The 25,383-nt window shown below is 55.7% G+C and overlaps 1 protein-coding gene across 1 annotated transcript in view; it reads right to left on the bottom strand.

Moving 5' to 3' along the window:
• Positions 1 to 24,500, bottom strand: part of LRP4 (LDL receptor related protein 4) — a 58,966-nt gene extending 34,466 nt beyond the window's left edge. The window contains exons 1-12 of the mRNA XM_075547683.1: positions 24,449 to 24,500; positions 7,043 to 7,189; positions 5,093 to 5,209; positions 4,756 to 4,869; positions 4,037 to 4,153; positions 3,616 to 3,744; positions 3,275 to 3,394; positions 2,086 to 2,211; positions 1,535 to 1,660; positions 1,223 to 1,357; positions 696 to 821; positions 167 to 397 (exon numbers count right to left, since the gene is read on the bottom strand). Coding sequence (XP_075403798.1) covers positions 167 to 397; positions 696 to 821; positions 1,223 to 1,357; positions 1,535 to 1,660; positions 2,086 to 2,211; positions 3,275 to 3,394; positions 3,616 to 3,744; positions 4,037 to 4,153; positions 4,756 to 4,869; positions 5,093 to 5,209; positions 7,043 to 7,189; positions 24,449 to 24,500 — 1,540 coding nt within the window. The remainder of the gene's footprint in view (positions 1 to 166; positions 398 to 695; positions 822 to 1,222; positions 1,358 to 1,534; positions 1,661 to 2,085; positions 2,212 to 3,274; positions 3,395 to 3,615; positions 3,745 to 4,036; positions 4,154 to 4,755; positions 4,870 to 5,092; positions 5,210 to 7,042; positions 7,190 to 24,448) is intronic.
• Positions 24,501 to 25,383: the final 883 nt, after the last annotated feature.

The following is a 25,383-nucleotide window of genomic DNA, read 5'->3' as shown; positions in this document are numbered from 1 at the left end:
GTGTGATCAAGCCAAAGCTATGAAATCAAGGGAGTCCAGCAAATGCCGACTTTCTGCTGTGATTTCACTGGAAGCAATGAAGGCAAAACCCTCCTCCCCCACTCCCTCGATTTGCACACCATTAGGCTGCTTCCCGTTACCGCTGGCTGGGGGACCGGCCCCCTACCTGGGCTCTCTAGTCCAGTAGACACCACCTCCTCCACGTTGCTGCCGTTGAGGTTGGCCCGGAGGATCCGGTCCAGGGTGACGTCGGACCAGAAGACCAGCTCGCGCCGGTGATGGAAGTCCAGGGCAATGGCGTTCTCCAGGTTGTTGAGCAGGAGCGTGTACTCGGAGCGGTGCGGCAGCACCTGCCGGATGTCGATGCGATTGGCAAACAGTAGCACAGGCTCCGGCCCTGGGACACACAGCACAGAAATGGGGCCCCACTGGGCTCTAGAGCTGCTCTGGTGCCCATCAGCACGCACCCCCAACTCCTGTGGCCCCTAGGGCGTGCCCCCAAGCACACAGCCAGGCAGCTAGCAGAGTGGCGGGCTCAGGACTCTACTGCCCCTTCCCGAGGGTCTCTCTTGGGTCCCAGCATGCAACCCGCTGCTCTTTCACCGAGACGGACATAGTGCTCAGGGATCCCTGAGGTCCGGAGCTCCCGGCCCCAAACCTCTGCCCTGCAGTCGAACGCCAGCACCCCTCCTTACCCAGAGCCTTGCAGCTGCGCCGGTCAGGCCGGAGCTCGTAGCCCGGTTCACACCAGCACTGGAAAGCCCCCTCGCTGTTGGTGCAGCCCTGGCTACAGTACCCCTCCTCGGCACACTCGTTCACATCTAAGAGGAACAGGGCAGGGTCAGACCTCCTCTTCTGCCCCCCTCCCACTTCACACCCCACCCCTCCCGAGGCTGACTGGCGACTCTCCTGCCCACAGATCCCTCTCCTTTCCAGGCCTCGCAGGAAGGCTAGGGTAACAAGTGCTGAAGGCTTTGGTACCCTTCAGACCTGGCTGGAACCACAACTCTGCTCCTCGCCAGCTGTGTGGCCTTCCGTAAGTTACTTAACCTCTCTGGGCTCCGAGCATCCCGGCTGTCAGAGTCCTTACCTCTTAGGGTTACTGTGTGACCATACAGGAGGTCGCATCTGTCTGTGGGCCCGACTCACAACCAACCCAGCTGCTCCCTGTCAGCTCCCTGCCCAGCCTCCTGGCTCTGGTTCCACCCAGGCCCCAGCTCACCCTGGCACGTGTGCCCATCCTCGGCCAGCCGGTAGCCCGTGTGGCAGGTACACTGCACGGCCCCCCGCACCATCTGGCACTTCTGGGTGCAGCCACCGTTGTTCACATTGCAGCTTTCCTCGCCCGTCCGGGGCCCTGTGCCAACCGAGTCAGAGATGGGAGTGAGCCGAGTCCTCCTCCACACAGCCAACTTGGCATTCCACCTGGACCACAACGAACGGCTCCCCGGGTGGCCGGGATCCGAGGGGAGGATCCCTTTTGAGCTCTCCGGGTGGGGGTGCGGCTGCCCAAGCGCCCCTGGAGGACACTCACGGCAGTTCTGCTGTGGGCTCTCGTCACTGTTGTCCCCACAGTCATTGACCCCGTTGCATAGCTTCCTCTGCCCAATACAGCGGCTGTTCCAACACAGGAACTGGTCCGAGGCACACTGCGGGCTTCCTAGAAAGGAGGGAGGGAGGGCGGGCCGCTCACAGCTGGGCCGCACAGGACGGGGAGCAGGCCGGTCACTTCCTAGGCTGGGCTGGAGACAGAGGCCACTCCAGGTGGGAGGGTCAGGGTGCGAGACTGGAAACCACTCAGACGGGACCAGCTGACTGTCTCCCTCTGTTTGCCCCCCAGGACATGAGGAGGGGGGTGATGGAGAAAGGGCATCTCCATGCCTGGCACTGGGTGGAGCTGCGGGGGTGGGGGTGGGGTGATACAGGACAGGCAGCCACGATGCTCTAGGCCCTAAGGCTGCAGGTCAACAGGGGCCCTTGGGCTTGACCCTGGGCCCTGGGAAGGAGCAGGGACCATGTGGATGGGGCCATCGCAACAGCCACCAGACCACAAGGGGCAGCGGGGGGAGCCCCAGGGCACCCCACCTGTGTCCTCACAGTTCTCCTCATCACTGCCGTCGGCACAGTCGTCCTCACCGTCACAGCGCCACGACAGGCGGACGCAGCGGCCTGACCGGCAGCGGAACTGTTCGGCCGTACACACAGAGGTGGCTGGGCAAAGCAAGAACCCGGTGAAGGGCTGCCCCACCTCTGCCCGAAACCCCACCCCGAGAGTCACAGCTGGGCCTCAACCCACCACCCTCCCGGCCAGCCCCTCGGGCATGCATCTTTGTGTGAGTCAGAAACAGGAGCCTCCTTCCTCAAGACCTAGGGACCCCGGTGGCATTGTGGTTATGCGTTGGACCGTGCGACCCACAAGGTCAGTGGTTCAAAACCACCGGCCAATCCTCAAGACAAAGCCAGGGCTTTCTCTGCCCAGGAAGTGACAGTCTCGTCAACTCCCAGAGGCGGTTCTACCCTGTTCTATGGGGTCGCCATGAGGCAGCATGGACTCAAGTCAACTTGGTGAGTTTGTTTGGTTTTTGGTTTTTCCCATGACGTGGAACCCCAGTGGCTTAGTTAGTGGGAGTCCCATGCTGACCACCAGGCCACCAGATGCTCTGCAGGAGAAAGATGAGGCTCTCTGCTCCCCTACGGATCGACCAGCCTTGGGAACCCCAAGGGGCAGTTCTCCTCTGACTCTGTCCTAAGTGTCCCTATGAGTCAAACTGGACGCGATGGCAGTGAGCTCATTTTGTGTCTGTCCCACAAGGCCCTTTTGGAACCTCTGGGTCGCGCCAACAGTTGCGTTGCATGGCCACTGACCGAAGACTGGTGGGTCTTATCCACTCAGAGGAGCCACGAGCTACCGGGCTGCCAACCAACTTCCGAAAGACTGGAAAGCCTGTGGATGGATCCCAGTTCTACTCTGACCCTCATGGAGCGTCTCGAGTGGGAATCAACATGGAAGTGACTGTGGTTTGACCCCCCATGACCCCTGTCCTGCCCAGGACACTTTACTGCCGACTGGTAGAGCATGGCCAGGATGAAGACAGAACATCGGTGTCACCCGGGTGAGTGGCATCTCCTTGGTTAGAATGCAGTGCCCAACCTACAGAACCACCATGCACGGTGCTCCTGCCTAATGGCTTCCTGCTGGGGCCACGGTGGCCCCTTTGAATACATGACCCCTGACCCGAGCTCGGCTCCGCTCCTGGCACCACCAGCCACTCACTGCAGTTGCGCTCATCCGATTGGTCATCACAGTCGGCGTCGCCATCGCAGCGCCAGCCGGCATTGATACACAGGCCACTGTCGCACATGAATTCCCCCGAGCGGCAGGGCTGGTGGGAGGCTGGGGAGACACAGTGGGCTCCTGTCTCCAGCCAGTCTGTGCCCACGGAGAATCCCCATCCCGGCGTCCGGGCTCCCCCATCTCTGCCCAGTGGGGACCAGTCGCTGGGAGTCCAGGAACGCCTCCCCACTGGGCTCCTGCCCCACTTGGCACCTGTGCCTTCCCACCGGCGCAGTTCCTCCCCACCCGGCCTCCCGCTGGCCGCTGGCCAGCCCACTCACAGCAGTCAGACTCGTCCGACCAGTCCCCGCAGTCATCATCGCCGTCACAGTGGTAGATGTCCAGGATGCAGCGGCCGTATGCACACTGGAACTCCTCCAGGCTGCAGGGGGGCGCCGGCACTGCCGAGGCTGTAGTGAGGCAAGGGTGGAGGAAGGGGCTCTGGCTCCTCAAAGGGAAGAGATGCTGTACTGGGGGTGGGGAGCACCTTCCTTCAGGGAACAGTGACCGGCTCTCCTTTCAGATGGTTCTTGTGGACTCCCACGTTCAGGGTACCACTAGGGCACTCGGCCCTGCCCCAGCCCAACCTCGGGGGAGCGGCTTCTCAGGGACCCGCTGGACAAGCAGACCTGCCCTGGGCCCTTGAGCCTGTGGGCTGGAGCCCTCTGCCCTCTCCCAGCCCAGCAGCCTGAGGTCACTCACGGCAGCTCTCCTCGTCAGAGCCGTCTTTGCAGTCGGCGTCTCCGTCACAGTACCAGTGTTCAGCGATGCAGCTTCCGTCACTGCAGCGGAACTCCTTGTCGGAGCACTTGCGCATGTCTGGGGGACGCACGTCGGAGGGGTGGGGAGAGAGACACCAGGAGAACCCCGTGATCATCCGCTGCTGTCCCCGGGGGCTCTGACCCAGCCCTCTTCCATTCAGTCTGCACAGACTGGTGCCGAGTCCCCGGGGGAAAGCTAAAGCTCAGCAGGTGACCCGATCGTGCCTTCGTCCCCTTCCTCGGAGGCACAGAGGGTCATGGCAACACCCTCTGACTTTGGGCTCGCAGATGGCCCGGGTGCCCCCTCCTGCGTGATGGAGCTGTTCTGCGCAGAGAAGGATCAGGCACCAGGAGGGCTAGTGCTCTCCAGGAAAGGGGTGCAGGGGGCTGATGGGGTGACGTAGACCGAAAATATGGATGGTCTTTAGCTTTTGTCCAGGACCAGACCTGTAGACCTCAGGTCTCGGATTCGGGCCCCACGGTTCCTGGTTCCTGGGGGTGGGGTGGGGGGTGATGGTAGGCCACTCTACGATCCTCCCTCCCTCCAGCTACTTGGGGCAGCGGTTCGAGGTCAGCCAGTGCTGGGCCCATTGCGGCGATCTCCCGCCTGGCCAGCCCGTCCACTGGCCACCAGGCCTGCCTCCCCGGAGCATCACTCACCACACTGCTCGTCGCTGTTGTCGCCACAGTCGTTGTCCCCATCGCAGTGCCACAGGCTCCGGATGCAGTAGCCATTCTGGCAGGGAAATTCATCTTCCTCGCACTCCCTCGGGGCTGGGGGTGGGGCAGCACAGAGCGGTCAGGCGGCTGCAGGCAGCGGACCTCACTGCCCCCAAGTCCAACATCACGGCTGCCTTCCGGAGCAGCCAGGGCACTCCACTGCTGCCCCGGGGAATTGAGAGGGGGGCACGGGCCTCCGGGGACGCCTCAAGGGCCGACGTGGGCCCCGATCCTGCTCGGTTTCCTTTAACTGCGGATTCCCTCGGCCCACACTCACGGCAGTCCTGCTCGTCCGAGTCGTCCTCACAGTCGTTGTCCCCGTCGCACACCCAGGAGCGGCGGATGCACTTGCCATTGTCACAGTGGAAGTCGAGAGGGGAGCAGGTGGGCAGCACTGGGCGCCGGGAAAAGAAGGCAGTGAGTCAACGTGGTGCCTGTCCTCGGCCAGGCTCCTCGGGGCCCGGAGACCGTTACAAACGTCTTCCTTTCCCCCTTTCAAGTTCTTCCTCAGGCCTTGCCCCCACCCTTGCCAGTCTCGACAGAAGGAGCAGGCTCAGCAGACCCCGCAGCTGCAGAGGGAACGTGCTAGAGGGGAACAGGAACTAGGGCAGGGAGGCTGGCCCAGGGCAGGGGAGCATGAAGAAGAATCCAAGGAAGACGAAGCCTGCCAGGAAGCAGAAAGAACACCCTGGGCGAGAAAGAGGATGGGGCTGCGCCTGGTCCTCCTCCTCCTGCTAAATGATGACCGGGGCCCGGCAGGGTGGCTGGCTGTGTGTCCAGAAAGACAGGGTTCTCTACTGCTGTAGTGAGGGACCGTCTGGGAAACCCCCAGGGGAAGTCTGCCCTGTCCTATGGGGTCACCTCAAAGGCAGCGCGTGGGATGATGGCAGATGCACCTGGGCGCCAGTCCCAGTTCTAGAACCCATCCCTCACCCCACCAGGCCAATCCCTTAGCCTCTCTCCGCTGCAGCTTCTTCAGCTGCACCATGGGGAGGGATCCCGATGCTGGGCTGACCGAGGCCCTCTGAGATCAAGCGTAGCAAAGTGCTACACCCAACAGGTGTTTATCATCCCATCACAGCTAGCTCAGGTGGTTCCTTTCTTCTCAAGGAGCCTAATTAGCCTCTCTCGGATGGAGATGCAGGCGATCAGAGATTGCACCCCTAAACCCAGACAACTGGCTCAGTGGTGCTCTATCTAGAGCTCCGAGATGGGGCGCTCAGGTACACTGTGCTCTGTTACCACATGGTCTGGACATAGGGGAGAGCAGGCAATGCTGAGGCTGGCAAACAAAGGCTGACAAATTCCACTGCGGCAAAATTCCCCGACCGGGAAGAATCTGCATCCTGTCTCCAAGCCCGTCCCAACTCACTGCCAAGGAGAGTGATCCTACAGGGCGATGCTAACTTCCCTGGGGGTGTCTGAGGTGACAGCCCTTCACAGGGGCACTCAGCCTCCAGAGGCTGGTGGTGCTGACCTTGTGGTGAGCGGGCCCATGTGTGGCCCCACACCTCCATCAGGGCCTCTGCGTCCACGTACAGCACAGACATTTCACACACACACACGCCTCCATCAGGGTACCTGCATCCACGTACAGCACAGACGTTTCACACACACACACACACACACACACACACACACACACACACACGCCTCCATCAGGGCCCCTGCATCCACGTACAGCACAGACGTTTCACACACACACACACACACACACACACGCCTCCATCAGGGCCCCTGCGTCCACGTTCAGCACAGACGTTTCACACACACACACACACGCCTCCATCAGGGCCCCTGCGTCCACGTACAGCACAGACGTTTCACACACACACACACACATACACACGCCTCCATCAGGGCCCCTGCATCCACGTACAGCACAAACATTTCTTTGAAGATTCAGCATGCACACACACGTCATATAAACACAAAGGGATCTATGTGAACAGACAACCTGCTGGTCCAAGGGTACCGGAGTTTTCCTCTATACTGGTTTCTAAGGTGGCGGTTGCATTTTGAATGGGACGTAGGCTAGGCCTCCTGGACCAACCAGCAGAAATACAGGGCGTGTGAGGGAGTCGGGGTCATCCCCTCTAACATTTGTCACCCTTGCAAGTGTCCGAGTGTCTGAGTGGGGCGCAGTGGATCCACGGAATGTCCCAGTGGGTTGGCCCTTGCTCCCCACCCCCTCCCGCTTGCCCTGGGCCGGTGGGGAGGCTCTTACTACATCCATCCTCATCGCTGTGGTCGCCGCAGTCGTTGTCTCCGTCGCACTGCCACTGGGCCGGGATGCAGGTGCACTCGCCAAGGGCACTCACGGTGCACGTGAAGTGACTCCGGCCGCATGCACACTCGGGGCTGCTGGCCAGGCCTGGGCAGAGGGAAAAGGGGGCAGTGAGGGCAGACTCTGGTTCCTGCTCCCCCACAGCTCATTCTGGGGCTGGGGACAGGAGCCCAGTCTAAGGACACTGCCCTCCTACAGTGCAAGGAGACACAGGTGACCCGATCGTGCCTTCGTCCCCTTCCTTGGGGGCACAGATAGTCATGACAACACCCTGTGACTTTGGGCTCGCAGATGACCCAGGTGTCCCCTCCTGAGTGACGGGGCTGTTCTGTAGAGAAGGATCAGGCTACCAGGAGGCTAGTGCTTTCCGGGAAAGGGGAGCAGGGGACTGATGGGGTGACATAGGGAGATCTTCATTTCCTTCCCCCAAAGCTAGGTTGTGAGATGGGTGGTTTTGCTTCTGTCCAGGACCAGACCTGCGGCCCATGGTCCCTGAAGGACAAGATCTGCAAATATTCATGAGGATAAACTCCTGCCATAGCTACAGAAAGAGCCTTCCCAGGAGACGAGGAAGTAGGAGACGAGGAGAGGGCCAGTGGCTGGGACCAGGGTCTTCCTGTCTGAGGGACAGGCCCCGCCCCTAGTCTCCTCCCCAGACTGCAGCTGGGCTTCCCTATTGAGCATCCAGCTATTGGCCTGGCCAAGTCCTATGACTGGCTGCTGTGCCCCCACCTCGGCATGCCCAGCATGATGCCCTCGGATGGCGTGTGAATGGCTCGGTGCCCCTGCTCCAGCCGCAGCTGGAACAAAGGGTTCTGCCAGGGTCACTCTCCCCCCCCTTCCCACTATTCATCTAGCCCGCTGGGCAGCTTGCAGCTGGGGAACAAGGGGACACAGATCATGGCCGATCTCCCCCGCCCCTCCCCAGTGGTTTCATCTCCCCTTCCTCCCATCGGCTGGGTTGGAACCCGGCAAAGAATCAGCTCTGCCTCCTCTCTTGACTGGGCTCAGTTTCTCTCTTGTGGCCCATCTTCTTGATGTGTATGCTTGTCTCACCTTAGGAACGATTGCCCTGCTCCAGCCAGGAATGAATGAATGGGTGTACTGCTTTCCCCTCCCAGAGCAGAGAGAGCGCGAGGCCCCTCCCTCTTGACCTCAGGCCCCCCACGGGGGGGTTGGGGAGGGGGTGAGTGTGAGCACAAGGAAGACCTTGCCAATCAGTGGAAGGATGGATGGATAGATGGTTGGAAGGGAGGGAGGATGGATGGAATTTGTGAACTCCTGAAACTACAGGCAAGTGGACGTTTCTGGGGAAAGCGATCACCGATTTCACCTAACCCCCAACTGAGGCCTCAGCCTCTTCTTCCAGATGGAGGATTTCCTGCAGAAGCTCCGGGGAGTCTGGGTGGTCTCTAGGCTTCACCCAAAAGCACACTCCAAGCCAGCGCTCTGTCTCTCTGGGTGACTCTGACATTCAGGGCAGTGGAGTTTTTCCCAGGGACGCTCTGGAGACCCAGCCCCGGGCTTGCAGGTCGCTGCTGAGAGTGTGGAGAAAGGGTTTCTCAGGAGAGCTTTAGTAGTGTAACTGGCTCACTCCCACTTTAGGGGTGCATTCTCGCTAGATCACACAGGAATCCACTACTCTCCGGGGTGATTCTGACTCAGAGTGACCCTTGAAGGCAGAATACACCTGCCTCTGGGGTTTCCAAGACGGCACCGCTTTATGGAAGCAGAAAGCCCCATCTTTCTCTCGAGGGGTGGCTGGTGGTTTTGAACTGTTGACCCTATGGTTAGCATTCCAGCGAGTAACCCGCTGTGCCACCAGGGCTCCTTGCTGGAGGACAACAGGAAGGAGTAAGTATTCCCTGGGACTCCCGCCACACAGACCCCTTGGTGAGGAGGCCCTGCGAGGAGCAAAGAGGAGCCCAAAGGAGGGCTTCTCATCCAGGGAGGGTGCAGCTCCCGGGAGGGGGGCGGCACCTGACAAGGTCTGGGGTCATCATGACCAGCAGTACTACCAGGCAGAGACGCACCGGGCAGTCTCATAGCAAAGAATTCTCATTGGTTTAAAATGCCATCAGGGCTGAGGTAGAAAACATGCAGGGATACACATACAGAAGGGAGTGGGTAAGCATCTCAGGGGGTGAGGGGAACGGGGTATGTGTGTGTGTGTGTGTGTGTGTGTGCGCACGCACCCAAGAGCAGGGAGGGAAATGGGGAATATGAGGGAGGACAAAGTGACTGAGCTGGTTAAACGGACCAGCCATATTCCCTTGCCTCAGTTTCCACGATTATGAAAAAAAAAGTCACCAGGCTGCTGCGCATGACACTCTTCTGTGAAGAAACTGACCTCGTCAAAGACAGGGTACACCAAAGATGCTCAATCGATGGAGACTGGGAGAGTGGAGGCATGGGAGTCTGAACGCTAAGTTCCCCCAAGGGGAAGCAAAGGTGCTGAGCACCAGCTTGGGAAAGCAAGGAGCATTGCAGTGGCCTGGTGTGAGCGGACAGGATGCTGCAGGTCAAGAGGAGCCCTCTGCTTGCCTTGGCCAGGCCTCCACCTCCACTTTTCAGGGAGCGAGAGGAGGAACTGGGATTATGTGGCACAGGCTCCAGGGACAAAGTGTTCCACTGGGGCATTGAGTTCATTGCAGGGGCAGGAGAGTCGGGCTACCTGCGGGTTCAGAGCAGCATCTGAACATCAGCACCCTCCAGATCAGGCAAGCAAGCCCTTGACACAGGCATTCATACCATAAACAGACCCTCGTCAGTCCAAAAAACCAGCTCTCCGGATGACCTGGGCGCACCCTGGGCCCCAGAGGTGACACTCTGCCTTTACACCCAGATCCTGGTTGTGATCAGAAGCGTAAGACTTATTAACAAAAAGATCGGTGACTGAGGAAAGGAAACCAATGTCCGTGGGGGGCAAAACGCAGTCTTCATTTTAAGAGACTTTGACTTAGAATACTCTCAGGGAGGCTTCTCGGGGCCCCTGACAGCCTTTTGCCAGCCACACAGGTTCCCTGACCCCCAGGGTCTTTCTTGGGCCCTAGCCTCTAGACCAAATGTGATTCAATCAGGTTCTCTGCTCACCCAGATACCTAACTTTTAAGATACACAGCAATCTACAGATTCAGCCTTCTTGGTGAAGTAACCTAAACCTCACCATTTCTCCCTCACCTCCTGTGCCTCGCACCTTGACCGTTCTTGTTGCTCCTCTTCAAAAGGAAATGAGTGACACAGTCCACAGGGATGTAAAGATATGGTGCAAATGGCAGTAGCCAGCAGATTCTAAAACCAGAGACACTGCGGTTCCCATCCCTAAGTCTACCAATTCACTATGCAATCTAGGCAAGTAACTGAATGTCTCTGAGCCTCCGTTTCTTCATCTGTAAAATGGAAATAATAATAGTGCTTCCTAAAGGGTTTTTTTTGTGGGGGTGGGGAGTGTAAATAAACATGAAGTCACAATCCATGTAAGATCTTTAACCCAAGACTGACCCCCCAGCAAGAGTTTCATTCCGACCCAGCCATCGATGATTTACTAGGACCCCTTCAAGGGTCCTTCCCCAACCTTTCTGCTTCCACCTCCACCCCCACCAAACCCATACCCCTCATTACCTATGGTCTTCCCATAACCACCCCAGTCTACTTTGGGTGTCAAAAACCCATTTCACTTTATTTCTTTCCCTTGAATAATAGTGGTCTCACTCAGTATCTGTCTTGATGAGACAAACTTTGCCGACCGCAATGCCTTCCAAATTTGTCCATGTCCTGAGGGGGTTGACAGTTTGGCCATTGTTTTTCAAGGCTGCGTAGTATTCCACGGTGGGTTCGTATCAGAGTTTATCTATCCAGTCCTTCCAGGTGGGCAGTTTGGTTGTTCCCATCTTTCTGCTATTGTGACAGTGCTGCGAAAAACATGGGTTTGTTGGGACTTCATTTCTTTGGGGTACATACTGAGTCGGGTCGGATGGTATTTCTTCCAAGTACTTCTTAAGTGTCTTTTCTAAGCAATTTCACTAAGTAGCAGTGGGACCATCAATTAGTCTTCCAGGTGACCCTGACGTACTTCAAGTTAGACAGGTGCTGCTCTGGGCCATCTCATCAAATACTCACCTGGAAGCAGACCACACCTGTCACTTGGAGCCACATGGATAGACGGTGATGACACACAGCTACAGAGCAGCTTTTTCAAGTTGAACCAGAGACGGGGAAGCTTAAGGAGTGCCCTGGGAATGTTCTGGAGTGTGGAGGCTACCCCAGCGTGGGAGCAAATACCAGGGGGAAAGGGAAGAATCACACCAAAGCCCTCTTCCCTCCTTCCTGTCCAGTGCTGGCAGGGTGAGGGGTCAAACATGATTGAAGGGCGATTAGGTCTTTCAATGGCTCTCCACGGCATCCAGGCCAATGTAGGTCAGATTCATGGATTTCAGGGAAAGAGACATGGTATAGCAAGACACAACAGATTTTGAAAAGGAAAGGCGGGGGCAGGGAGGAGCCATATGGAAATGAACTTAACCTCGCCCAAGATGTCCGGGCACCTCTAAGCAGCCAGTGTTAGGAGAGGACAGAGCCTGCTTGAGAAGAGTGAGGCCCAATAGAAGGAGACTTTGGCCAACACTGTCCCACCTGGCCCCTCTTGCAGCCCTTTGCACCTCCTCCTAAAGCAGAACGTAATTACAGTGGGATGACTGTTCACTTTCTAGGTGATAAGGCTCTTGGCAGCTAGCATTGTGTGGACTACAACTTGGTAATCACAGTACGAAAACAAACAAAAATGTTCAGCTACAACTACTGGTCTCTTCCAATCTGGTGCAAAGGCACGTGAAACGGAAAGGAGACTCCAGGAAGAAACCGGTCCACAGAAAGAGTGGTCTACATGAACGGGGGCCTTCTGAGATGAGAAGAACCAGCTGGGAAGCCGCTCCCTCTAAGGACTGATTGTCCAGACTTAGGACACAATAGGAGGTCCCAGTTGAGATGGAAGAGATCCTTAAAAAGGCTGATCGATAAAGACGAAAGGAACCCCTAAGATTACTGTCCGAAGAGGAACCCCTTTGAAGTTGGAACTCCCAGAGATCGCCTTTCATCCAAATGAGGTTGGCTTATAAAATGAGCATAATCACCCTTAAACACTGTACTTCCTGAAATTAATCAACTATGCGTAGCCGAGACCCAACAATCAACATTCACCCCAGAACACAGACGGGATGCTAAGGAGGGACAGGAAAGCTAGCGGAACAGAAATTGAACCCAGAGAATGGACGTGATGAGAATGCTGAGTCATCGTGAATGAGAAACGCAACCAATGTCACGAAACAAGTTGCAATGAAAATTGCTAAATAGGAACTGATTCGCTATGTACATTTTCAACTAAAACACACACACACACACACACACACACACACACATACACACACACACGGGAAGCCCTCAACAAAATGGATTGACAGAGTAGCCGCAACAAGGGACTCAGACCACAACTATGAAGACGGCACAGGACCCGGCAATAGCTCACTATTACACGTAGGGTCGCCATGAGTCATTGTCCGCTGGGCGGCCACTAAGAAAGGCTCGCTGCTGTGGTGTTGTTGATGTTGTTAGGTACTCCTAACCAACCCCATCTGACAGAGTAGCACTGTCCCATTGGGTTTTTCTAGGCTGTAGTCATGTCACCAGGAGACACCAGTCCCCCTGGAGCAGGACATTACGCTTGGTACAGTGGAGCCCAGTGAAAAAGAGGAAAGCCGTCACCAAGATGGACGGACGCAGTAAGGAGCTGCGACAGTGGGCCCAGGCACAAGAACACCTGCTAGAGGACAGCGCGGGACCAGGAGGTGCTTCCTTCTGCTGGACGTCTGGTCACTGTGCCACCTGACAACAAGGACACACACACAACAACAATCTTTCCAGGATCAGACCAGGTCTTTCTCCCCGAAAGATACAGGTGAGGGTCAAGCCCCCAACCTCTCCGTTAGCAGCGGAGTGCTTGAAGCATTGTTAGCGCCCTTGCTTATTAAACGAATACAATTCTAAGCGAAGGACAGTTCCTTTTGAGTCCTGTAAGGTTGGAGCACAGGAAAAAGAGGGTCCCGGCCGAGCAGAAATCAAAGTGGTTAGTTATTTCCTATGTTCACCAGGACCGAGGAGAACCCGGATCTTCATTTAATAAACAAATGCATACACACACACAACCAAATCCACAATTTTATTTTTACCTTTTAATAACGTTAAATCCTTTCAGGAGACAGGATCACATAGATTCTGGGATGGCCAATGGCCTTAGCAGGGAGGCTGTTTGGGAATTTGACCTGAATCCGGCTGCCCTTGCCAGGGCTTGAGTCCCCATCCTCCAGCTCTGGTGGCCTAGTGGTTACCCATTGGGCTGCTGAGGGCAAGGTCAGAAGATCGAAATCACCAGCCGCCCCCACAGAGAAAAGACGGACGACTTTCAACTCCCATGAGGAGTTAGTCTACGAGTCAGCCTCGACTCGATGGCAGCGCGTCTGGAGAGTCTGGCGATTACCTCGTTTCGCTACGTTTGTCACCAGGAGTCACCGCGCTGTCCGGTGTCTCGTACACAGCAGCACATCTCTTGCCGAAAGAGAATCCTGCTTCATGTGGAACATAAACGTTGTGGTTTGGGAGACCCTGCTGATAGGCAGCAAGAATGGCCAAGGAACTTCCAGATCTAATTGGCAAACCCATGATGCTTCCACAGGTTCTAGGAAAGAGCCGAGCTTCTGCTTCAGGCGGCTTCTATCCGGTCCTCGTTGAGTCCGGGCTATTCTGTGCACACTCTTCTCCTGCAGAAGTTCCTTTCCGGCTCTGTGCTTTCAGGAGCTCCTACTAACTCGTGTGACTCTGCTGACTTTTGCCTCATGGTCCCTTAGAGGGACCAACAGAGGCACTTGATTGGCTTGAAATCTACCTGGTGAAATGTTCTAGTGGGTCCTCCCCAAGGGGACGTTGTCAGACACACTGCAAGTTCAGCCCTCCCTTGATAACGCTGAGAAGCAGAAAAGAAGTTCTCGATGGTCAGCCTCCACGGTTACAGAAAGCATGATGTTCAGAACACGGACGGAAACTCTTTAGGCACAAATCCTAGCTCTAGTTCCCAGTGGTCTGACCCTAGGCGTATTACTTAGTATTTTGATCTCTGAGTTTCCCATCGGGATAAATGGGATCATAAGACCCTCTACCTCCTCAATGACTCAGCCCTACAGGCGACAACACTAGAGACACAGTGTGGGAACTGCGCCTGCTCTGACCCCACCACACCGAGGCATGCAACAGAACAGCAAGGGGAGCAGAGCAAGAAAGTCCCGAGGGAGTACCAAAAATAGACTTTGGGACCAGGACATGGTACCCCATCAGACTCTACCAGAAAGCACTTCTAAAGGTCAACAAATGGACCTTGAACTATTTAAGGCTTTTCTTTTTTTAGTCATTCGTTTTTTTATTGTTGTCACTGTTTTGTTTTCTTTTGTCGCTTTGTTTTGCTCTGTCTTGTTTTTTGTGTGCATACTATTATCTCAGCAGGTCTATCTAGATAAGATAGGCTGGATAAACAATCTGGAGAAAACAACAGATGGATGGTTCTGGGAGGACATGGCAGAGAGGGAAGTGGGGGAAAGGAAGTGGTGTTAACAAACCCAGGGACAAGGGAACAACAAGTGATCCAAAATCAGTGGCGAGGAGGCCTGGAAGGGAATGATCAAAGGTAATGTAACCAAGAGGAATTACTGAAACCCAAATGAAGACTGAGCATGATAGGGGGACAAGAGGAAAGCAAAAGGAAATAGAGGAAAGAACTAGGAGGCAAAGGGCATTTATAGAGGTCTAAATACAGGCATGTACATATGTAAATATATTTATATATGATGGGAAAATAAATTTATGTGCATATATTTATAGGTTTAGTATTAAGGTAGCAGAAGGACATTGGGCCTCCATTCAAGTACTCCCTCAATGCAAGAACACTTTGTTCTATTAAACTGGCATTCCATGATGCTCACCTTCCAGACACGATCGCTGAAGACAAATGGGTGCATAAGCAAATGTGGTGAAGAAAGCTGATGGAGCCCGGCTATCAAAAGATATGGTGTCTAGGGTCTTAAAGACTTGAAGGTCAACAAGCAGCCATTTAGCTCAGAAGCAACAAAGCCCATGTGGAAGAAGCACATCAGCCTGTGTGATCACGAGGTGTTGAAGGGATCAGGTATCAGGCATCAAAGAACAAAAAATTATATCATTGTAAATGAGGAGGAGTGCAGATTGGGACCCACAGCCCACCCGTAGGCAACTGGATATCCTCTTACAGAAGGGCCGAGGGGAGGAGATGAACCAGCCAGGGTGCAGTGTAGCAACGATGAAACACACAACTTTCCTCTAGTTCCTAAATGCTTCCTCCCACCCACTATCATGATCCCAATCTATCTTACAAATCCGGCTAGACCAAAGGATGTACACTGGTACATATAGGAACTGGAAACAGAGAATCCAGGGCAGATGATCCCTTCAGGACCAGTGTTAAGAGTGGCGATACCTGGAGGGTGGAGGGAAGGTGGAATAGAAAGGGGGAACCGATTACAGGGATCTACATATAACCTCTTCCCTGGAGTATGGACAACAGAAAAGTTGGTGAAGGGAGATGCCGGACAGTGTAAGATACGACACAATAATAATAATTTATAAATTATCAAGGGTTCATGAGGGGAAAAATGAGCTGATACCAAGGGCTCAAGTAGAAAGCAAATGCTTTGAGAATGATGATGGCAACAAATGTACAAGTGTGGTTGACACAATGGATGTATGGATGGATTGTGGTAAGAGTTATAGGAGGCCCCAATAAAATGATTTTTTAAAAAAGACCCTCTACCTCCGGTGGATGTTACAAGGATTAAATCTGTTAATTCATTAAAAAGCACTTAGCATAATACTTGCCATCAATTAGCCCTAAGTCTATTGTCAAGGAGCCCATTCCAACTCGTAGTGACCCAAAAGGTCAAGGACGGCCTAGGCGGTTTCCATGGTGGTGATTTTTACAGACGCAGACTGCCACATCTTTCTCCTGTGAGGAGGCTCCTGAGTTCAAATTGCCAGGCTTTGGGTTGGCCACGAGCGCTTTGGCTACTGTAGCATCAGGGCTCTTGGAGCATGCTAAGAAACAAGCAAACAAACAAACAAAAACTCATTGCCCCGGAGTCGATTTCATCTAAAAGTGACCCTACAGGATGGGGTGGGATGGCCCCTGTGCGTTTCGGAGACGGTCACTCTTTACAGAAGTAGGGCGTAGAAAGCCTCGAATTTCTCCTACAAAGCAGCTGGTGGTTTTGAACTGCCCAACAGGTAACCTATGCCACCAGGGTTCCGGCAGCTCTTGCTAGGAATACCAGCGATTACAACTCAACGCAGAATTGTCTGACGGTTGCGATGTGATAAATCCTACTGCATGCCAAGCAGCAGGGGCCTCCTCATGGCTCCTGTCAATGGTAGAACTAACCGGTCCACCCGTTGACAGGTATAGCCACAGGGCGAAGTGGCCGAGAGACCTCGGTGAGAATCCGTCTTTCTTTCCTTTCTCTGAAGGAGTTTGAGGCAAATGGTTCCTTGATCTGCGTCTGCTTTCCCTTCCAGTACAGAAGAGAGAATTCAGAAACTAAAAGCATGTATCCACCCACAAATGGACTCACTGCCTCTTTTAAAAATAGAGATGATCACAGTACAGAGCTCACCGCTGCCATCAAGTCACCTTTGACTCATCGTGGTCTTGGAGAACGGAGTGCGTCGCCCCATCTGGGTTCCTGAGGCTGTACATCTTTATGGGAACAGACAGCTTTACTTTTCTCCCCGGAAAGGATCGGTGGGTTCGAACTGCTGACCTTGTGGTGAGTGCAATGTTCATACCCACAATGCTGCCAGACCTCCCACTATGCCCTCATACGCTTCGATGTGAAGCGCACCGCCCGCAACTTTGTTACTATTCTTACAAACACACTCGTCCTCATCCGGGTATGTCCTTTTTCCCAGCAAAGCATCACATGGCCACGATCCTGGGATGTCTCCGTACAGGCCCTCAAACTTCTGCGGAACCTCCGAGAGCGCTCCAGCAACAGATCCACCACGCCAGCACGGCTTGCACCTGGCCAGGCTCTGAGGGGTTGCTCAACATTGTGCTTCCTCCTCCCACTACACTGCAAGACCCAGCACTCACACAATAACCTGTGGCTTCTGGGAGCGACACCCATCGCCTCCCTTTCTCGGACCCTTTTTAAAGCCTTTTGCCACCAAAAAGCACCTGGAAAATAATTTCGGATGCACTGGGATTCCCAAGACGATAGCTGAAAACAGAAAAAGATAGAATACAGGCGTTTCTGACCTGAAACTTCTGGGGCCATCTAGATGGGTGTTTTCCAAAGTGGGCAATACTACCCATTGTGGGGGGAGAGGTGCAAACCATCCAATCTCACTCAATGTGTAACGGCTGCGCAAGAGCACATACCTACACTCTATCCTGGATGCTGGGCTATAGCACAAACGTTTTTAACTGCCAGGGGGATGCTGAGTAGTTGGGGTTTTTCTTGCTTCTGTAATGGGGGTGGTAGGTCAAATACGTTAGGGAAGCTTATGTTTTAGCTTTAAAATATTCTGTTTGAGAGGTTGCGGATTCATGGCTTAGGCACTGGGTTCAACTCCTGACTACTCTCTAGCCTTGTAGCCTATCAACCCTTGAGCCTCGGTTTCCCCTCTAAAAACAACCTCGGACCAATCTCTTCCTCTGGCCGAACACACACTAGGCACGATCACAGGGCAAAGCATTCAAAAAATGTTAAATGCCCCCCAAAGCACATGGACATTCCTATGGTCAGCCCACGGTCCCCGTCAGGAGTGCGAACGTGGTCACGCAGGGGATTGTTTCCAGAAGAGCAGACATTCTCCTCGGACATTTTAGCGCCGTCCACTTTTACTGTCTCTTTGAGCCTGTGGTGTAACTGCTTTATTAAACTGCCTGGACGGTGGGGAGAGGGACAGAGAGAAAGGTGCTCTTTGCCTTATAGTTCTAACTAGGGTAACCTGGCAGCTAAGTTCCCTCTTCCTTCACCCAGGCCCCAAAGGTGGTGGCAGGAAAGTAACCAAGGGCTGGGGCCATGGGGGCACAGCTCCCCACCCCTGCCCCGCCCCGCCTCCCCGAGGCAGGGCAGGAAGTGGGGCTGCTGATCTTGGAGAGCTCGCTGGGGAGCACTTAGACTCTAGATTTTTCTGGTGCTAAATCAGGTGTTTCTGTACCTGCGCAACCCCAACGACCAGACAAGGGGAGGGGCCTCTGCCCCCAAGAAGGCCGTTGCCCAGGGCCCAGAGTTTCCCGGCCCTGGCGAACCTCCGGTGATAAATTATGTAGCAGTACCTTTGTGTCGCCGCCTCGCAGCCAGATGGGAGGCTAGCTCCCAGTCTTTTGTTTCCGGCTTTGCGCGCAGCTCTGATCCTCAGCTCTGCACAGAGGTGAGGGGGGAGCTCCTGAAGGCCAAGTCAGGGCTTGCTGCGAGTCCCAGGCCGGCTTTTCCCCCAGCTGGGTCTGGAGCTGCGCCCCTCCCCTCCTCTCTCCAACCGGAGCTTTGAGAGTGCCATCACACACGGGAGTGGGGGAGCAGGATGCAGGCCATGAGGAGGAACACAGAGTCAACCCACTGGTTTGTGAGCAGGGGTGGGAATGCCTGCGTGCAGCCAGCCCCCCCGCCCCCAGCCCCGATCGCAGGCATGGGTGGAAGAGGTGCCTAGGGCACTGAGGAGGTTTGCTTCTTGCTAAATCAAAAAATGAAAAAGGCAGAAGGACAGAAAATGGAGTTAAAGGACGGGAAGCCAGCGACTGGGCTCTGTTCTTGAGGCCGTCAACTTTCTGCTACACACACACACACACACACACACACACACACACACACACACACAAGAACAGAAAAAGAAAACCATCTCATCACTGACACCAACTTAAAAGGAAGAAACAAAGAGACCACAGGGGTCAAACTTTGGGGTGGAGGGGCTGGGCTGAGGCGGGGCTCCAGATCCACATCAGTTACCCCTGCACAGGGACAGACAGCTTCCTCATGGAAGACTGTGGTCCTCTATGGAAGGAGGCTCTACCATAGCCCAGCCCCCAAATTGGGGCAATTACTACCTGATGAGCTGCACCCCCCTCCACTCCCCAACTCCCAGCTCAGGCCAGTGGGAGGGAGAGCTTGGCATTCTACACTATTTCAGCTACAAGAACTCATCCAGAGTCAGAGGAATCTGTGGGTGAGCAGTTGCCTGGCCGCAGCCTTGACCACTGGCTCCTCATGCTGCATCCAAGGGGGCTCCTTCCCTGGAGAGAGATCGCTGAGTGCATCCCCTCCAAACACCAAACTCATAGTTCTGACTCATCGTGTTCTGATAGGGATATGACAAAAGAGAGCTGCCACCCACCCCCAACCCCGTGGGTTTCCAAGACTGTAAATCTTTATGAGAGTAGAAAGCTTTGTCTTTCTCCCCTGAAGCAACTGGTGAGTTCGAACTGCTGATCTTGAGGTCAGCAGCCCAAGGTCTAAGCCACGACACCATGAGAGCTCCTTGAGGACACTCTCCAAGACTCCCGTTAGAGCACAATGAAACTCTTTTCTGGCAGTGTGGACATGAGGACCAAGACCTGAACCTGTGAAGAGAACAAAGAACTAGCTGACAGGCATGAAGGGCCAAACCTCCATATGCTTTTTTTTTTCTTTTAGCACACAACACTGTAGTAGAATGAGTTGCTTACCTGGCTCTCACATTCCAAAGGCAAAAGCCATGTCTGAGATCCATTTATGCAGCTAACGTGTGGAGGCTGATGGTAACGGTTATCCTCAAGCTCTGTGCTGAATCATTTGAACTCATTTAAGCAGCCCTGGTGGTGACGGTGAATGAAATGGCAGGTTGCTGACTACAAGGTGAGCAGTTTGAAACCATCAGCCACACCACAGGGGAAAGATGAGGCTTTCTACTCTTGCAAAGAGTTACAGTATCCGAAACCCACAGCAGCAGTTCTACCCTGCCCTAGGGGGTCCCCATGAGTCAGAAGTGACCTGATGGTCGTGAGTATGGTTTTTGGTTTTGATGGTGCTGTTGGGTTGTGACTTGAGCTATCTGCCAGACCTGTGATTCAAACCCCCCCAGCTGCCCCTTGGAAGAAAAAGGAGACTGTCTGCTCTAGTAAAGAATGACAAAGCCTCAGAAGCCCTAGACAGGGTCCCTGTGAGTCAAAACGGCCTTGAAAAGGAGTTTGTTTTTGGTATCATCTCATTTAGGTCCCTGGATGGTACCAACGGTTGGCTCTAACTAGTAACAGAAAAGCAGATCATTCAAATCCACCCAGGGGCATCTTGGACGAAAGGTCTGGCCATCGGCTTCCAAAAGATCACAGCCTTGGAAGGCCCGTGGACTGGACTTCTACTCTAACAACACTCAGGGTTGCCATGAGTCACAACAGAGCCAACTGGCCCTTTCTTGTTGCATTTCATTGCCCATCTCACTTCATCTTCACAGTATTCCTATGTGATAAGGGGCACACGTGCCCCCATGTTTAAGGATCAGCATCCTGCAGTTCAGGGAGACTGAAGTGTTTTGCACTGGTTTACCAGGAACTGCCAACGCCAAGGCCATGATTCAAACTCAGCTCTGCCTGTGCTGTGGGACCACTGAGCTATGTACAAAGCGATTAGAGCGGAGCTTGATAAATGTGTCTTTGCTGAATGAATGAACAAATGTATGGGTGAAGTGCCTGCCCAGTGTGGGGAATGCTCCTGAGTGTACTAGGGAGAGGGAACCCGAGCCTGGCAGCTCGGAGCTGGAGGGAGAGTGGCAAGCACAGACATTCAACAAGCTATTTATAGGGCTCGACTCTGGCTCTGCCAAGCAAGCAAGCAGCAGTGTCTTCACTGGGACACGGAATCCGACCAGGCTGAGAAGGGGTGAAGGTTCTCTGCTGCGGAAAATGAGATGGCAATCCTGACAGCCTGGGGTCCAGATGCCCCATACCCAGGCGCCTGCGACCAAAGGAATGCCTAAAAGACACCACGGAATGCAGAGGGACTGTGGCTGGTACAAACCGACAGACCTGGATGAAAGCACATGGAATTATCTCATAGTTTTGAGATGTGCCCAGTCATACACAAAGACAAGGCCACAGGGGACTTTCCAGCCAAGAGTTGATCAAATGAGTCCCTGGAATTCTGCTTCTATTGTGGAAGTCTCTCGTATCAGTCTTTTCCACAAAGGAGCAGCAAGTCCGTCAATTCCCCCCATTTTCCTCCTCCTTCGGGCTCAAGGTTAGCAGCTGCTCAGTGAAAGGGTTAGCAAAGATCTGTAGAACACCCTCTCCTCTGTGACCTCCTGTGTTCTCTGCTGACCCAGAAGTTGGCCACACCCAAAGGGCTTGGCCTCAGACATGGCCAGACTTGGTTTGCCTGCACCTGTCATTCTTCACACCGTGTACCAGTCCCAAAGATGTTATCTGATATTCACCAGGGGGCAGAAGAGGAAATCCAAAGATAGTGGCAAGCCAAGCATTTTCCCCAAGTCCAATATGATCAGGGACAAGGTCACCCACGTCCACCATGGCAACCACAGTCATGACAACAGCCAGCTGGAAAAGAAGCCAGTGTCAACCCCAGTCTTTTGCCTTCATCCTCAGAAACACCCATCCTCTCGACCTAAGCACTCCTGGCAGAATTTTGGCTTTCTGAAAACGGTTCAGAATTCCTGAACCTTTCGGCTCCGCTGGAAGGGGCCTGCCAGACAAGACAGGGTTTCCAGTCTTCAAGCAGCTACTACAAACAATCAAGTTTCCCTCTACCGTCCGTAAGGTCGGGGGTGTCATGCCAGCTCAGGTCAAACCCAGACCAAACTAAACTCATCACCATGGAGTTTACTCCAATTGATGGTGACCCAAAGGGCAGAGTAGAACCACCCCTTGGGGTTTCTGAGGGTGGACATCTTTACCATTGCTGAACCCCCTCCCCCCCCAGCCATCTCCTGGGTTCAAACTGCTGAAGTAGCCCAATGCTCCACCAAGGCTTCTTGCTCAAACCCAAAGGCTCTAAAAAAGCCCAATGGCCAAGCAGTATCCAGATAAACACCTTAGGTGTCAGTGTCCTGAATTCACTTCCTGCTGATCTAACAGCCATCTTCTCCTGGGAGGGGGGCCTGAGTGTACAGTCAAGGGTCCTGGTGGGGGTCATTGGAGTGCTGCTGGTTGCAGAACCTGCAGTGGTTCTGGCTCATCATCAGGGAACCATGAAGAGGAGATACCAGGTCAGAGGCGAGTTCACCTTTACCCTCCACTCTCCACTCTGTTTCCATGATGCGTAGACCCGGAGAGCACCCCCGTGCCTAAAAATGTCTATTTTCTTCCACGCTGGGGAGGAACCTTGAGAAGAGTTACCAAGCACCTTCCCATCTTTTTTTGTGGAGCATTCGATTAGGCACAAATCTCCCTACCTCTGCTTCTCACACGCAGTCTGTACGTGGTGGGAGGAGTGGTGTGCAGCTCCAACAACACCAGAACCTTTAAAGTTTGATTGACTTCTTCGTTGGCCAGTGTCAGCCAGGAACCTTCCAGCAAGCCCCCTTCCCCAGGGCAAAAGGCGACAATCTAATCTCTGGCTTTGTTGGTATCCGTTTTAGACTTTTTTTCCCCCCTTAGTGCCTTTCCATTTCTCTTGATCTTTTTCAAAACTTCCTCCAGGTGGCGGACAGGAAAGGTTCATCCCCTCCTTCTGCAGCTCGAAGGGGGAGCCCCCCAAAAAGCACAGCTGTCCCTTTAAGGGGCCCTCGTAGTGGGAAGAGCAGCCACATTCCTACCCCAGTAGGGCTGCTGTCCCGACACGCCACAGGGGCTACAAATAACCTTCCAGGAGAGCGCCCGCCGGGGCGGGGGAGAGAGCGCGGCGCGGCGCGGAGAGGAAGGCGGGCGGGCGGGTGGCTGGAGAAAGGGCTCGGGGCTGCGCGAGAGCAGCGTTGCAAAGAGCCACGGAAAACCCACGAGGCGCTTAAAGAACAGACGCGAGAAGTCGCTTTTGGATTTGAGAGGTAAACCAGTCAGTAAAACAAGTGCTCAGGCCTCCACGCCCTGCCGGGCGGGTCCCGAAACCCGCACGATTCCCACACGAGTCCCTCCACACTAAAGAAAGAGTGGGTGCAAGGCCAGAGTCGACGGACACCGCCCCCCCACGCTGCGGGCTGCGAGGAGAGCGGGCCGATGGGGCTCCCCCTTCCCTCCCACTTAGAATAGCGGTGGGTGCAGCAGGGTAGGGCTCCAGGATCAAAGTTCCTGACTGTGGGCGCACGCCCGAGGCAGCTGCTTACAATCCCGGGGTGCACCCACGTCCTACCCGGCTGCGGAGAAACGGATTCCACTTGGAGCCCTAAACACACACACACACATACACACACACACCCTCCCCCCACAACAAGTGATTCCTAAGGAGCACGCAGATGAAGCGGCAGCTCTAGCCAGCCCTTCCGCTCCCGCGAGGGCCCAGGCCCCCCGCGCGCCGGCCTTCCGAGGTGCTCCCCCCGCCCCAGGTCGCCTCGGCGAGAGCCTTCCAGCAGTTTCTTCCCCGAGTCCCTCTTCTACCCCTTTTCCGACCTCGTCCCCCACCCCCTCCCCCGGGGAGGATCCGAGGCAGGAAGCTGATTGGCCGCAGCCAGGCGAGGGAACCCAAAACACAACGCGGGGAAGATGCTGCAAGCCAGTGGTGGCCAAAGACCCTCGGCGCGAGGGATTGTTCTCGGAGCCGAGGAATGCTCCCAGCTCCAGCACTCAGACCGCCCCCCCACCCCCACCCCAAGGCTGCAGGACTCTGCAAGGTTGGGACGGGCTTAGCGACCACCCTCCCCGCCTCCCTTTCTTCGCACACGCTAGCCAGCACCATGGGCGCCGAGACCCAGGCGTAACCCCAAAGGGAAGCGGCCCCCGGCCCCCCAAAAGAACAGAGGGAAAGGCGAGCGAGCGCCGCGGATCGTAGCCCAGCCCCGACCCCTGCAAGGCAAGGAAGCCCGCCCGCGAGCGCCGAGTCCGGCCCAGACCCAAGTCGGGGACGGTGGCTCCGCCACTACCCGGTCTCGGACTCCAGAGCTGGGGACGGTGCGGGTCCCCTCCCCGGCACGCCATCTCGGGGCTCCAAGTAGGGGTGAGGGGTCTCAAGCCGCAGCCCGCGCCCGGCAGGTCCCCCCCACACCCCCAGAGGTGAATCCCCACAGCACGGGACCCCCAGGAAAACTTTCCCCGCCGGCCGGCCGGCCGCCCAGCGCGGGCGCGGGGACGCCGCTTACCGTGTGCGCATAGCAGGGCGCCGAGCAGCAGCGCGCCCCACGGCCGCCTCATGGTGCCGCGGCCGCCGCTGGCGCGCCTGCCAGCCGGGGGTCCCGCCGGCTCCTGCGGGGCTGCGCGCCGGAGCGGGTCGGCCGAGGGTCCCCGGGGGCAAGCGTCCCAGCTCCACGGCGACGAGCGCGCCTGCAGGTCCCCTCCGGCCGCCGCTGCCTTCTGGGCTGCCCGAGCCGAAGCCGCCCCGCCAGGGGACCGGGAGGGGGTGTCCCGGCGCGGCCGCCCCGCCCCCAGCGCCTGGCCCCCGCCACCGCCACCGCGCCTGGCCCCGCCCCCAGCTCCGGCCCGGCCCCTTCCCCGCCGGGCCCCCGCCCCCCGGGCCGGGACCCCACCCGCCGGCGCCTCTAGCGCGGGCCCTGCTCCTCTGCAGGCCTCCCCCACATTCCTGGCCCGCGGGAGAGCCCCCTCCGTGTCCCGCTACTGCTCCTCCAATGTCCCGAACTTCTTTTCCATCCTGGCGACAACGCTGGGATGCCACTCAATCCCACTCTGCGCCACGGAGGGGCACCCCGGGCTGACCCGTCGCCCGGACGTGACCCCAGCCCCCTACCAGCGCCCCGATGCAGACGGCAGTGCAGCCCCAGAACACGCGCTCTTTTAGGAAGATTGAACATGGGACCTCGGGGTCCCTCACTCACTGCGAGTCTGAGATTGCCTTTTACTCCCTCCCTCCTTTCTCGCTGTCTGGGCAGCGCGGTTCCCAGGCCCAGCATTTCCACGACCTCCTTCCTCTTCTCCTTCACGCGTTTCCTGAGGTTGCTGCTGTCTGGGTTCGGACGCCGCGCAGACTTCCAGTCCAGAATGGGCCCAGACAGTTCCTCTTCGCTGTCTTTGTAAGTCAGCGTCTTGGACCATCTGATCTTGGCCCCAAAGGAAGAGGCTG

This window comes from Tenrec ecaudatus, chromosome 4 (genome assembly GCF_050624435.1).
Source record: "Tenrec ecaudatus isolate mTenEca1 chromosome 4, mTenEca1.hap1, whole genome shotgun sequence".
Taxonomy (NCBI): Eukaryota; Metazoa; Chordata; class Mammalia; order Afrosoricida; family Tenrecidae; genus Tenrec; species Tenrec ecaudatus.
Note: the sequence above shows the minus strand (reverse complement) of the source record. Positions and strands in the feature narration are given on the sequence as shown.